Source organism: Mytilus californianus, unplaced genomic scaffold (assembly GCF_021869535.1).
Source record: "Mytilus californianus isolate M0D057914Y unplaced genomic scaffold, xbMytCali1.0.p SCAF_5, whole genome shotgun sequence".
Taxonomy (NCBI): domain Eukaryota; kingdom Metazoa; phylum Mollusca; class Bivalvia; order Mytilida; family Mytilidae; genus Mytilus; species Mytilus californianus.
Genome location: NW_026262701.1, coordinates 86,308,610 through 86,323,246, shown reverse-complemented (window position 1 = coordinate 86,323,246; position 14,637 = coordinate 86,308,610). Strand labels below are relative to the sequence as shown.

The window sequence follows — 14,637 nt, the reverse complement described above, 5'->3', positions numbered from 1 at the left end:
GCAACTTATAAATGTTAATATCTAAAAAACATCTCTAAAGATCACTTGTATCGAATCTTATATAAAAATTCCGATTTTGGAACTTTTAAAAGGTCAAGGTCACTGTTATTTAACAGCTGAATGAAAATTGTAAATGTGCACCATATAACTTAAAGTACAGATGTCAATCTCGAACCATATTTGGCAATAAAATTATCCATTTAGTCCTTAATATAGAAACTATGGTTATAATCCTTTGAATTATTCGAATTTATTTTGCTATAAACGCAAATATCTATGGGTGGCCAGCTGTCTAAACGTGACTCTTCGTATTCCTTGAAATTTTAGATTTGACCTTTAACCCAAATTTAAGAAAATCGTGACCACTATAGACAACGACGACATCAATATTTCGACGAGGCTTGTTCTCCTCTTTCCAATGATATAAAATATAGCCGTGTGTTATTCCGTTAACCCAAATCGATCAAATTTGTTGACTGGGCACCCTACTATAATACATGAGTTGGTAATTATCACTGACGGGTTCATTAGATGTACCAATACAATACAATATTTTTATTTTCCAAATTAAAGGGCCCATTAAGAGCATAACATTAATAACAACATGACATAAACATTACAGAGTGATTAAAGAAACATAAAATAATAGTTCAAATGCATGAGGAAAGGGTCAGTGGTCAAGGGGAGATAATTTTGCTATCTATTAGAGTATTTAACTAATTTTTTGATTTTCTAAGTTGAAGGCCTTTATCAAGGTATGCACATAAAATAGATAAAAAACTGCTATCTTCATTACTCATGATCCATGTAAAAAGATCATTTATGTTTAAATTAACTAAACTGGGGTATTTTTTGATATAATCAGTCATATCTCTTCTGAGGTTATTGTAAAGAGGGCATTCCAGAAGAAAGAGCATTTCATTTTCAATAGAATTTGAATTACAATATAAACATATCCTCTCATGTCGAGGTAATATTTCATATTTACCACATACATTGATAAATCGTTCATGTCTGTCAGTTTCTATTCTTAAACAGTAATACAATTTGTTACTGTGGCAAATGTTTTTGGGGGTGCTTTAAATCTAAATAATTTTCATAGTCAAATGACCTCTTGAATGAAAAATAAGTGTCCAATTTGCCTTGATTCTGTAAATAAAAATCTCTCATTTTCTCCAAATCATTTTGAAAATTTAATTTGAGCTGTTTTTTCAGTTAATTAATTAATTTATTTTTGCCTAAATTTTTACATATATTTAGGTCAATACACAATTTTTCGCTGTAAAAAATGATATTACCGAGCCATGAGTTATTGGAGCTAGTTTGAGCTTTACTCTCAATCATTTTTTAACTCAGCATAAGCACTTTTCAATAAATCAGATGGGGAATTCTCTAGTCTATGCCAATGCATAAACATATGTGTTAGCAAATTTATATAAAGAGGATATGTACCCAGTTCAGACAGGACTGCTACATTTGTGCACATCTTTGTAACACCAATAATATATTTGCAAAATTCTAAATTTATCTTCTCAAACTCCCAATCTTTAAATATGTCATAAAGGGATATTTTTTTCCTTTTAGGAGTAATGTTAATAACACCCCAATTTTTACAACCATACGTTACAATTGGCTGTATACAATGTTCAAATAAATGCAAAAGAGTTTTAATAGGGGTATTTGATGATTTCAAATCTTTATAAAGTTTAAAACTGGCCTTTTGACCTTTTTGGAATAATTGTTTCCAGGTCAAGCCATGATTATGCTATTAATAGCTTGAGTGCTATAAACATATCTTATCGACTGAAACTTGCAAGGCGTAATAATAATCTGAAAGAGTACAAAATATTATAATTGAAATAAAGATTGTCAAAATATCGCAAATTTAATTACTTGTCAAAAGCTGTATTATATAGATCATCTTCCTTTGGCGTCCGTCCGTCCCCGATATACACACCGAAAAAGGTTGTACTAGTATGTGATTCTCTAATTGTTAAAGTTGTTCTTGACATATAGTTATAATTTACATTTCTTCATGGATCTAAACTGTTTCAAGTTTGTTATTTATTACAGATTGTAATCTACTAGTATCTTATGATTATGTCTATTTCACAGCTTATCTCTGAAAAATATCTATATACATTTAGTTAATTACCACGCAGTGAGTATATGTTTTAATTCTTTAGAGAAAAGCGCATATCCTCAACTTTTAGAATCGTCAGCCTTTTGTCGTCAAATTGTGTGCAATTTGTTTTTAACTATGATGAAAAAAAACCTGATAAAGATTAAACTCTATGCTCATATCTGAATGCGTCAGATATCTTCTTTTAAAGATAGTACTTGTTTAACAATATGATAACCAAGATATTACCTTCTCCTTATCATGAAAAAAAAAACACCAATAGATTTGAGTAAAATAATTAGAATTGTTCATTTCGTTGTATCTGTAACCTATAGTGTTGCTGTGCCTTCCTGTTTCTTATACCGATTATCCCCCTTTAAAAACAAAATTTTCTTCTTATTAGTAGATTGAAAGTTAAATAAAGACAAGAGATTAAATAATATAAAAAAAATGATTAAAGTAAACACTTTTGAACATTGACCCTTTAAGAGAGTGCGCACTCTAGAATTATATATAAAATTTCTGTTTATATATGTAAATTTAATTATGTAATAGTAGTTCGTATAATACAAATTTAACATGTATTTATTCTTCAGTCACATGGCTTATATGAGAGTACATATATCTATATACCAAGGTTATATAAAGTCCAGGTAAATAAAACGATGACCAGAAACGTGTCCATACACGTGTTAAATTACTTACAAAACATCTATTATAAAATTATATTTCGTGTATTGAAAGTTTCTAAAGAGAATAAAGTGTATTGAAATGATAACAACGAAAACACCATTAAATCAAAATGGACGAGTTGGAAGTTTCAAATTATGAAGGAACTGGAATTAGATTTTTTATTTTGATATTTGCAGTAACTCTTGTGCTAGTTAAATTTTTTCAGAAACTTTGGAATGATTTGTATCTTTCACCACCAGGTCCGTGGGGATTTCCTATTCTTGGACATTTGCCGCTACTTGGAAGTAATCCGGCGAGAACATTAATGAAAATATCTAGGACTTACGGTGACGTGTTTAAAATTCGCATGGGAAGTTGGCCAACAATTGTTTTAAACAGCAGAGAAGCAATACGTGAAGCATTGATGGACAAAGGAGAAGTGTTCTCAGATCGCCCTGAATTTTATACGGGGATAAGTTTATATAACATGAAGAGTATAGCATTTGGATCTTACACCCCTCGTTGGAAAATGCACCGAAAAATTGCAAATCACGTTCTCAGACAATTTGTTTCGGCCAAAAATAACCCAACAGAGGACGTAATTAATAAAGAGATAGAAACGGTCATAAAGAGCTTTCTTCAAAGAAAAGAAAACCACTTCAGTCCACATGATGACATATTTATAGGAATAGGCTGTATAATATATCAGCTTTGTTTTGGGTCTGCAAGAAACTGCCGTGAGGATAAAAACTTTTTGCAGTTCATCGAAAATACAAAAATATTTGTCGAAACGGCCGGATCGGGAAACCCACTTGATGTTATGCCATGGTTGCGATTTGTAATGCCATGGAAAGCTATACGATTTCAGAAAGTGATCACATTAAACAGAACGGTGGTTTCTGCTGAAGTTAATGAACATGTGAAATCATATGACAATAATAATCACAGGGATATCACGGATGGATTGATTTCCGCCGCGGAACAATACGGAAATTCGCCGGAACTATACAATGGAATTACAAAAGAGGAGATTTTGTCATCTTTGTCAGATTTTATGGGTGCTGGATTTGAAACCGTTTCGACAACTCTAGAATGGATCATATTATATCTGTCATACCACAATGATGTACAAAAACGGGTACAAGAGGAAATATACTCCGTGATTGGTGATAGAAAGCCGAAGCTAACAGACAAAGGAAAACTTCCGTTTACCGAAGCTACGATATTAGAGGTAATCCGAGTGGCTAATGTGGTACCAATGGCGATTCCACATTCAACGACAACCGACACTGTGTTCCGAAACCACAAAATTAAGAAAGGTACTGTTGTGTTTTGCAATACATATGCCACAGCTAGGGACCCTAAACTATGGACAAACCCCGAAAAGTTTTCACCAGAAAGGTTTTTAGACACTCATAACCAAATTAATCAGCAGAAAGCAGACGAAGTTCTTACATTTGGTATTGGACGCAGGCGGTGTCCTGGAGAATTTCTTGCTAAAATGGAACTATTTTTGTTTGTTGTCAATATTTTCCAAAGATTTGAAATAGAATTGTGTTCAGAACCTGATTTTGAACCAATTTTTGGATTAACTTGCAAGCCAGTGTCTTATCAGATTAAAGTGACCGAAAGATGTTAGAATGTATTCATCTTTATCCACTTTCAATCTGTACAAATAATATGTTAAAAGTAAAAGTTAGATTTTGAAAATACACAGATATATATATACATTATATTAAAATATATTTAGTATAGAGGCTTTTTATAAGTTTGCACATAAAATCTGACTCTGCAAATGTAAGTTAAGCAAAGATATGAGTCATTGCGGGAAATCAACTCGAGTTGACTTATTTCGTTAAATTGGTAGCTTGTTAGCCTGTGTTTATGTAGTAGGGACAGTGTAAATCAAATCTTGATACTAAAAAGTCAACATATCTTTTGGAGTACATACACACTCCATCTTCCCAAGTATAAAAAGAATTGATTGTTCCTATCTTTAAACAAGTATTCCTTATTCTTAACGTAAATACCGATTGAGAGAAAAAGTCCAGGTTTGTTTCTCAAAAAGAATGGACAACGTAGATACAAATATCTTGTATGAGCAACGGAAGAAACTATCTTTGATTAAAACAAAAAAGTTTTAAAACTAACATCAAATACTTAATTGCATGTTTTGCCGTGTTCACATTGAGCTAAACTCGGTGTGGTATTGGTATCCACAACACGTAATAAACTAAACTCTTCTACGTTCTCTTTTATAGATATCAACGTTTACTTTTAATCAGGTTCTCTCTCTCTCTCTCTATCTCTCTCTTGAATTTATCAAAAAAAAACTATTTTATTCAAGAACATTCAGGAACAAGAATGTTTTTTCTAAACTCAATATTAATGTTTGATTCATTTTCTTCCTTATTCTTTTAATGGAAACAGTCTATTTTTTTCACTTTACTTCTGAAACGATTTTTTTTCTCAAGAAATTTTGAATAAAACAAATTATTTATAAAATTGCATGGTCCCAATGAGCCCTTAACTGGGAAAAGGGAATAGTCAGTGCCTATAACTGCTACAAAATTTGACAAGAGAAATTTTTAATCCATTTCTATGTAACGTACATTTAAATTACTTTTCATTTACTCGTATGAAAGGTAGTTAAAACCGATGTAGAAAATTTTAAAATCTAATGGGAAAATAGTGTTACATGAAACTAATTGTATACATGTTTACGGTATGTCACGTTTGGTGTGAACATGTGTTTCAATATACAGTCGGCATTCTTAGATGAACCCCAACTGTGCTCCTGTTCTTGCCGATCTTTCCATAGTTTCAATGTGGCCAATGGCGTAGCTAGGCCATTTTTACGTGTACGCCCGAACCTCGGCAAGGGGTCTGATAATACCTAGTGGGTCCAGGGCAGATGACATCCTAGTAGGGGCGAAACCCCCATGAATCTCACGCGTTATCGAGAAAGAGATACCATTCCTTGCATTAAAAACTCATCAATAGCAACATTTTTGGTCAGTTGAGACAAAACGACAAAAATGATAATTTCACCATTTGTGAACTTTCCATTTCTATGTAGCAACATTCCAGCAGCGCCTGCTTACGGAATATGTATCTCCCAGTTGATACGATATTCGAGGGCTTATATTTCCTATCATGATTTCCTTGAGAGAGGGTTGCTGCTCACAAAGAAGCTATCAATCCAAGAGTTCCAAGTGGTGAAGTCGAAATCATCTCTTGGTAAATTTTACGGACGCCGTCACGAGTTGGTTGACCGTTATGGAATGTCCGTTTCACAGATGACAACGGATATGTTCTAATTTGCTGTAACCACAATTCCGTCCTCTTTTCCTCGAATGTGACCTACCGAATTAGAATTATTACCGGGTTTGTACTTACATGAGCAACACGACGGGTGTCACCAGTGAAGCAGGATCTGATTACCCATCCGGAGCACCTGAGATCACCTCCGGTTTTTGATGTGGTTCGTGTTACTCACTCTTTAGTTTTCGATGTTGTGTTTTTGTACTGTTGTTTGTCTTTTCGTCGTTTTTCATTTTTGTCATGGTATTGTCGCTTTGTTTTCGACTGATGACTTTGAATAACCCTTTGGTATCTTTCGTCTCTCTTTTAGAGTCTACTTTGTTTTTTTAGTAAATTTATTCATTACGTGGATTTAGAATTTAATGGTCATTTCCTTTAGAGAAAAAAATTCCAAACCAGATACTTTCAAATATGTTTAAAAGGAGATGTGGGGTAAAACAATCAATCGACATAAAATTCAAAACTATAGAGATGTCAAAAAAAAAAGCAAGCTTCTATTTCAATGTTGTCGTTCCATTTATAATTTTGATTAAATCTTATTTTCTCACATTTTACGCGCAAATTTTGTTAATGGACACATGAAATAATTAATTTTCATTGATGGTCAGGTGTAACATATTGATATAAAGCGGTATTTTACTATACATGTACTTCTTTACATGGTAAGATGACAAAATGAATTGACCAAAAGCAGACAATAATTAAATTGCAGCGGAAGCTTTACATGTTTTGAAAACACTTTTCAATTTCACAGTATAACTAAAGCTATAATAAATTGAAATTATTTGAAAGATATAGATAGTTTGTCCCCATTGATAGTCTAGCAGATAGCATTAAAAAAGCAACTACCAATAGATCAGAGATTAAAGGTTTTGTGTTTTTTTGGGTTTTTTTTCAAAGTAAAAACTAAAAGATTAATCAGAATATGTATATATGTATATATATATATATATAGGTGGCACATTCTCTTCAGACATTATCATGGTTTTTCAATTCGAGACATGCATGAAATATTTGCCACTGGACATTAAGTAACCAATAATCAATCAATTCATGAAGAAATAGATCAATTTCCCCAAGAAAGTTAATAAAATCACCAAGTTGCCTCAATTTCCCTTCACAATAAATCATAGTACACACTTTTTTTTGTGTACAAATTAATTGCATGAACGATAAATTATGACAATTTTAAGATAGCGCTGTACTCTAATCAAGGTATAAAGAACCATATTTGTTGCTCTTTATCTAAGTGAAAAAAAAACTTGCAATTGTCAAAAATATTTTTTAGATCCAAAGATTTTTATAGCAGGATATTTAAAAATCAATGTGAAAGCTAATTACAAACTATTTAATTTAATTTTGAACACCGTATTTTATTTCAAAATAGCCAGTGGCAATTTTTGTTTTCATATCTTGATTACGATACAATGAAATCTTACCCTTGTGGTCATTCATGCGTAGTTACTTTGTATGTACGGAAAAGTATGTACTATGAAAATTAGAAGGCAAATTCAAGCAATATGATTGGACGAGAAGTTGTAAGTATGTGCTAAATACCCAGATTATATAAAAGTCCAGGTAAATAAAACGATGACCAGAAACGTGTACATGCACGTATTAAATTACTAACAAAACATCTATTATAAAATGATATTTCTTGTATTGAAAGTTTCTAAAGAGAATATAGTGTATTGAAATAATAACAACGAAAACACCATTATATCAAAATGGACGAGTTGGAAGTTTCAAATTATGAAGGAACTGGAATTAGATTTTTTATTTTGATAATTGCAGTAACTCTTGTGCTAGTTAAATTTTTTCAGAAACTTTGGAATGATTTGTATCTTTCACCACCAGGTCCGTGGGGATTTCCTATTCTTGGACATTTGCCGCTACTTGGAAGTAATCCGGCGAGAACATTAATGAAAATATCTAGAACTTACGGTGACGTGTTTAAAATTCGCATGGGAAGTTGGCCAACAATTGTTTTAAACAGCAGAGAAGCAATACGTGAAGCATTGATGGACAAAGGAGAAGTGTTCTCAGATCGCCCTGAATTTTATACGGGGATAAGTTACTATAACATGAAGAGTATAGCATTTGGATCTTACACCCCTCGTTGGAAAATGCACCGAAAAATTGCAAATCACGTTCTCAGACAATTTGTTTCGGCCAAAAATAACCCAACAGAGGACGTAATTAATAAAGAGATAGAAACGGTCATAAAGAGCTTTCTTCAAAGAAAAGAAAACCACTTCAGTCCACATGATGACATATTTATAGGAATAGGCTGTATAATATATCAGCTTTGTTTTGGGTCTGCAAGAAACTGCCGTGAGGATAAAAACTTTTTGCAGTTCATCGAAAATACAAAAATATTTGTCGAAACGGCCGGATCGGGAAACCCACTTGATGTTATGCCATGGTTGCGATTTGTAATGCCATGGAAAGCTATACGATTTCAGAAAGTGATCGCATTAAACAGGACGGTGGTTTCTGTTGAAGTTAATGAACATGTGAAATCATATGACAATAATAATCACAGAGATATCACGGATGGATTGATTTCCGCCGCGGAACAATACGGAAATTCGCCGGAACTATACAATGGAATTACAAAAGAGGAGATTTTGTCATCTTTGTCAGATTTTATGGGTGCTGGATTTGAAACCGTTTCGACAACGCTAGAATGGATCATATTATATCTGTCATACCACAATGATGTTCAAAGACGGGTACAAGAGGAAATATACTCCGTGATTGGTGATAGAAAGCCGAAGCTAACAGACAAAGGAAAACTTCCGTTTACCGAAGCTACGATATTAGAGGTAATCCGAGTGGCTAACGTGGTACCAATGGCGATTCCACATTCAACGACAACCGACACTGTGTTCCGAAACCATAAAATTAAGAAAGGTACTGTTGTGTTCTGCAATACATATGCCACAGCTAGGGATCCTAAACTATGGACAAACCCCGAAAAGTTTTCACCAGAAAGGTTTTTAGACACTCATAACCAAATTAATCAGCAGAAAGCAGACGAAGTTCTTACATTTAGTATTGGACGCAGGCGGTGTCCTGGAGAATTTCTTGCAAAAATGGAACTATTTTTGTTTGTTGTCAATATTTTCCAAAGATTTGAAATAGAATTGTGTTCAGAACCTGATTTTGAACCAATTTTTGGATTAACTTGCAAGCCAGTGTCTTATCAGATTAAAGTGACCGAAAGATGTTAGAATGTATTCATCTTTATCCACTTTCAATCTGTACAAATAATCTGTTACAAGTATAAGTTAGATTTTGAAAATACACAGATATATATATACATTATATTAAAATATATTTAGTATAGAGGCTTTTTATAAGTTTGCACATAAATTCTGACTCTGCAAATGTAAGTTAAGCAAAGATATGAGTCATTGCGGGAAATCAACTCGAGTTGACTTATTTCGTTAAATTGGTAGCTTGTTAGCCTGTGTTTATGTAGTAGGGACAGTGTAAATCAAATCTTGATACTAAAAAGTCAACATATCTTTTGGAGTACATACACACTCCATCTTCCCAAGTATAAAAAGAATTGATTGTTCCTATCTTTAAACAAGTATTCCTTATTCTTAACGTAAATACCGATTGAGAGAAAAAGTTCAGGTTTGTTTCTCAAAAAGAATGGACAACGTAGATACAAATATCTTGTATGAGCAACGGAAGAAACTATCTTTGATTAAAACAAAAAAGTTTTAAAACTAACATCAAATACTTAATTGCATGTTTTGCCGTGTTCACATTGAGCTAAACTCGGTGTGGTATTGGTATCCACAACACGTAATAAACTAAACTCTTCTACGTTCTCTTTTATAGATATCAACGTTTACTTTTAACCAGGTTCTCTCTCTCTCTCTCTATCTCTCTCTTGAATTTATCAAAAACAAACTATTTTATTCAAGAACATTCAGGAACAAGAATGTTTTTTAAACTCAATATTAATGTTTGATTCATTTTCTTCCTTATTCTTTTAATGGAAACAGTCTATTTTTTTCACTTTACTTCTGAAACGATTTTTTTTCTCAAGAAATTTTGAATAAAACAAATTATTTATAAAATTGCATGGTCCCAATGAGCCCTTAACTGGGAAAAGGGAATAGTCAGTGCCTATAACTGCTACAAAATTTGACAAGAGAAATTTTTAATCCATTTCTATGTAACGTACATTTAAATTACTTTTCATTTACTCGTATGAAAGGTAGTTAAAACCGATGTAGAAAATTTTAAAATCTAATGGGAAAATAGTGTTACATGAAACTAATTGTATACATGTTTACGGTATGTCAGGTTTGGTGTGAACATGTGATTCAATATACAGTCGGCATTCTTAGATGAACCCCAACTGTGTTCCTGTTCTTGCCGATCTTTCCATAGTTTCAATGTGGCCAATGGCGTAGCTATGCCATTTTTACGTGTACGCCCGAAACTCGGCAAGGGGTCTGAGGATACCTAGTGGGTCCAGGGCAGAGGACATCCTAGAAGGGGGCGAAACCCCCCTGAAGCTCACGCGTTATCGAGAAAGAGATACCATTCCTTGCATTAAAAACTTATCAATAGCAACATTTTTGGTCAGTTGAGACAAAACGACAAAAATGATAATTTCACCATTTGTGAACTTTCCATTTCTATGTAGCAACATTCCAGCAGAGCCTGCTTACGGAATATATATCTCCCAGTTGATACGATATTCGAGGGCTTATATTTCCTATCATGATTTCCTTGAGAGAGGGTTGCTGCTCACAAAGAAGCTATCAATCCAAGAGTTCCAAGTGGTGAAGTCGAAATCATCTCTTGGTAAATTTTACGGACGCCGTCACGAGTTGGTTGACCGTTATGGAATGTCCGTTTCACAGATGACAACGGATATGTTCTAATTTGCTGTAACCACAATTCCGTCCTCTTTTCCTCGAATGTGACCTACCGAATTAGAATTATTACCGGGTTTGTACTTACATGAGCAACACGACGGGTGTCACCAGTGAAGCAGGATCTGATTACCCATCCGGAGCACCTGAGATCACCTCCGGTTTTTGATGTGGTTCGTGTCACTCACTCTTTAGTTTTCGATGTTGTGTTTTTGTACTGTTGTTTGTCTTTTCGTCGTTTTTCATTTTTGTCATGGTATTGTCGCTTTGTTTTCGACTGATGACTTTGAATAACCCTTTGGTATCTTTCGTCTCTCTTTTAGAGTCTACTTTGTTTTTTTAGTAAATTTATTCATTACGTGGATTTAGAATTTAATGGTCATTTCCTTTAGAGAAAAAAATTCCAAACCAGATACTTTCAAATATGTTTAAAAGGAGATGTGGGGTAAAACAATCAATCGACATAAAATTCAAAACTATAGAGATGTCAAAAAAAAAGCAAGCTTCTATTTCAATGTTGTCGTTCCATTTATAATTTTGATTAAATCTTATTTTCTCACATTTTACGCGCAAATTTTGTTAATGGACACATGAAATAATTAATTTTCATTGATGGTCAGGTGTAACATATTGATATAAAGCGGTATTTTACTATACATGTACTTCTTTACATGGTAAGATGACAAAATGAATTGACCAAAAGCAGACAATAATTAAATTGCAGCGGAAGCTTTACAGGTTTTGAAAACACTTTTCAATTTCACAGTATAACTAAAGCTATAATAAATTGAAATTATTTGAAAGATATAGATAGTTTGTCCCCATTGATAGTCTAGCAGATAGCATTAAAAAGCAACTACCAATAGATCAGAGATTAAAGGTTTTGTGTTTTTTTGGGTTTTTTTCAAAGTAAAAACTAAAAGATTAATCAGAATATGTATATATGTATATATATATATATATATATAGGTGGCACATTCTCTTCAGACATTATCATGGTTTTTCAATTCGAGACATGCATGAAATATTTGCCACTGGACATTAAGTAACCAATAATCAATCAATTCATGAAGAAATAGATCAATTTCCCCAAGAAAGTTAATAAAATCACCAAGTTGCCTCAATTTCCCTTCACAATAAATCATAGTACACACTTTTTTTTGTGTACAAAGTAATTGCATGAACGATAAATTATGACAATTTTGAGATAGCGCTGTACTCTAATCAAGGTATAAAGAACCATATTTGTTGCTCTTTATCTAAGTGAGAAAAAAAACTTGCAATTGTCAAAAATATTTTTTAGATCCAAAGATTTTTATAGCAGGATATTTAAAAATCAATGTGAAAGCTAATTACAAACTATTTAATTTAATTTTGAACACCGTATTTTATTTCAAAATAGCCAGTGGCAATTTTTGTTTTCATATCTTGATTACGATACAATGAAATCTTACCCTTGTGGTCATTCATGCGTAGTTACTTTGTACGTACGGAAAAGTATGTACTATGAAAATTAGAAGGCAAATTCAAGCAATATGATTGGACGAGAAGTTGTAAGTATGTGCTAAATACCCAGATTATATAAAAGTCCAGGTAAATAAAACGATGACCAAAAACGTGTCCATGCACGTATTAAATTACTAACAAAACATCTATTATAAAATGATATTTCTTGTATTGAAAGTTTCTAAAGAGAATATAGTGTATTGAAATAATAACAACGAAAACACCATTATATCAAAATGGACGAGTTGGAAGTTTCAAATTATGAAGGAACTGGAATTAGATTTTTTATTTTGATAATTGCAGTAACTCTTGTGCTAGTTAAATTTTTTCAGAAACTTTGGAATGATTTGTATCTTTCACCACCAGGTCCGTGGGGATTTCCTATTCTTGGACATTTGCCGCTACTTGGAAGTAATCCGGCGAGAACATTAATGAAAATATCTAGAACTTACGGTGACGTGTTTAAAATTCGCATGGGAAGTTGGCCAACAATTGTTTTAAACAGCAGAGAAGCAATACGTGAAGCATTGATGGACAAAGGAGAAGTGTTCTCAGATCGCCCTGAATTTTATACGGGGATAAGTTACTATAACATGAAGAGTATAGCATTTGGATCTTACACCCCTCGTTGGAAAATGCACCGAAAAATTGCAAATCACGTTCTCAGACAATTTGTTTCGGCCAAAAATAACCCAACAGAGGACGTAATTAATAAAGAGATAGAAACGGTCATAAAGAGCTTTCTTCAAAGAAAAGAAAACCACTTCAGTCCACATGATGACATATTTATAGGAATAGGCTGTATAATATATCAGCTTTGTTTTGGGTCTGCAAGAAACTGCCGTGAGGATAAAAACTTTTTGCAGTTCATCGAAAATACAAAAATATTTGTCGAAACGGCCGGATCGGGAAACCCACTTGATGTTATGCCATGGATGCGATTTGTAATGCCATGGAAAGCTATACGATTTCAGAAAGTGATCGCATTAAACAGGACGGTGGTTTCTGTTGAAGTTAATGAACATGTGAAATCATATGACAATAATAATCACAGAGATATCACGGATGGATTGATTTCCGCCGCGGAACAATACGGAAATTCGCCGGAACTATACAATGGAATTACAAAAGAGGAGATTTTGTCATCTTTGTCAGATTTTATGGGTGCTGGATTTGAAACCGTTTCGACAACGCTAGAATGGATCATATTATATCTGTCATACCACAATGATGTTCAAAGACGGGTACAAGAGGAAATATACTCCGTGATTGGTGATAGAAAGCCGAAGCTAACAGACAAAGGAAAACTTCCGTTTACCGAAGCTACGATATTAGAGGTAATCCGAGTGGCTAACGTGGTACCAATGGCGATTCCACATTCAACGACAACCGACACTGTGTTCCGAAACCACAAAATTAAGAAAGGTACTGTTGTGTTCTGCAATACATATGCCACAGCTAGGGATCCTAAACTATGGACAAACCCCGAAAAGTTTTCACCAGAAAGGTTTTTAGACACTCATAACCAAATAAATCAGCAGAAAGCAGACGAAGTTCTTACATTTAGTATTGGACGCAGGCGGTGTCCTGGAGAATTTCTTGCAAAAATGGAACTATTTTTGTTTGTTGTCAATATTTTCCAAAGATTTGAAATAGAATTGTGTTCAGAACCTGATTTTGAACCAATTTTTGGATTAACTTGCAAGCCAGTGTCTTATCAGATTAAAGTGACCGAAAGATGTTAGAATGTATTCATCTTTATCCACTTTCAATCTGTACAAATAATCTGTTACAAGTATAAGTTAGATTTTGAAAATACACACACATATATATATATATACATTATATTAAAATATATTTATTATAGGGGCTTTTTATTAGTTTGCACATAAAATCTGACTCGGCAAATGTAATTTAAGCAAATACATGAGTCATTGCGTGAAATCAACTCGAGTTGACTTATTTCGTTAAATTGGAAGCTTGTTAGCCTGTGTTTATGTAGTAGGGGCGTTCTGCAGACATACGTTGCATAATGCCTTTCCTACAAGTAAGAGTTCCGGTGTTTTAATTTAAGGTTCGTGCTAAATGTGACGTCGACATTAGCGA

At 33.3% G+C, this 14,637-nt stretch overlaps 3 protein-coding genes across 3 annotated transcripts; all 3 read left to right on the top strand.

Moving 5' to 3' along the window:
• The first annotated feature begins 2,900 nt into the window (after positions 1 to 2,900).
• LOC127701670 (cytochrome P450 1A1-like) lies at positions 2,901 to 4,435 on the top strand. Its single transcript, XM_052205666.1, has one exon. The coding sequence runs from the start codon at positions 2,925 to 2,927 to the stop codon at positions 4,431 to 4,433; it is 1,509 nt and encodes a 502-aa protein (XP_052061626.1). The 5' UTR covers positions 2,901 to 2,924; the 3' UTR covers positions 4,434 to 4,435.
• Positions 4,436 to 7,845: 3,410 nt separating this feature from the next.
• Positions 7,846 to 9,356, top strand: LOC127701669 (cytochrome P450 1A1-like). The gene has a single exon (XM_052205664.1). It carries the CDS (start codon positions 7,846 to 7,848, stop codon positions 9,352 to 9,354), a length of 1,509 nt encoding a protein of 502 aa, XP_052061624.1. The 3' UTR covers positions 9,355 to 9,356.
• A 3,411-nt stretch (positions 9,357 to 12,767) lies between these two features.
• Positions 12,768 to 14,397, top strand: LOC127701668 (cytochrome P450 1A1-like). Its single transcript, XM_052205663.1, has one exon. The coding sequence runs from the start codon at positions 12,768 to 12,770 to the stop codon at positions 14,274 to 14,276; it is 1,509 nt and encodes a 502-aa protein (XP_052061623.1). The 3' UTR covers positions 14,277 to 14,397.
• The last annotated feature ends 240 nt before the right edge of the window (positions 14,398 to 14,637 follow it).

Bases quoted from the DNA above. Each gene is read 5' to 3' on its own strand.
- LOC127701670 (XM_052205666.1), top strand. From the start codon at position 2,925: ATGGACGAGTTGGAAGTTTCAAATTATGAAGGAACTGGAATTAGATTT.
- LOC127701669 (XM_052205664.1), top strand. From the start codon at position 7,846: ATGGACGAGTTGGAAGTTTCAAATTATGAAGGAACTGGAATTAGATTT.
- LOC127701668 (XM_052205663.1), top strand. From the start codon at position 12,768: ATGGACGAGTTGGAAGTTTCAAATTATGAAGGAACTGGAATTAGATTT.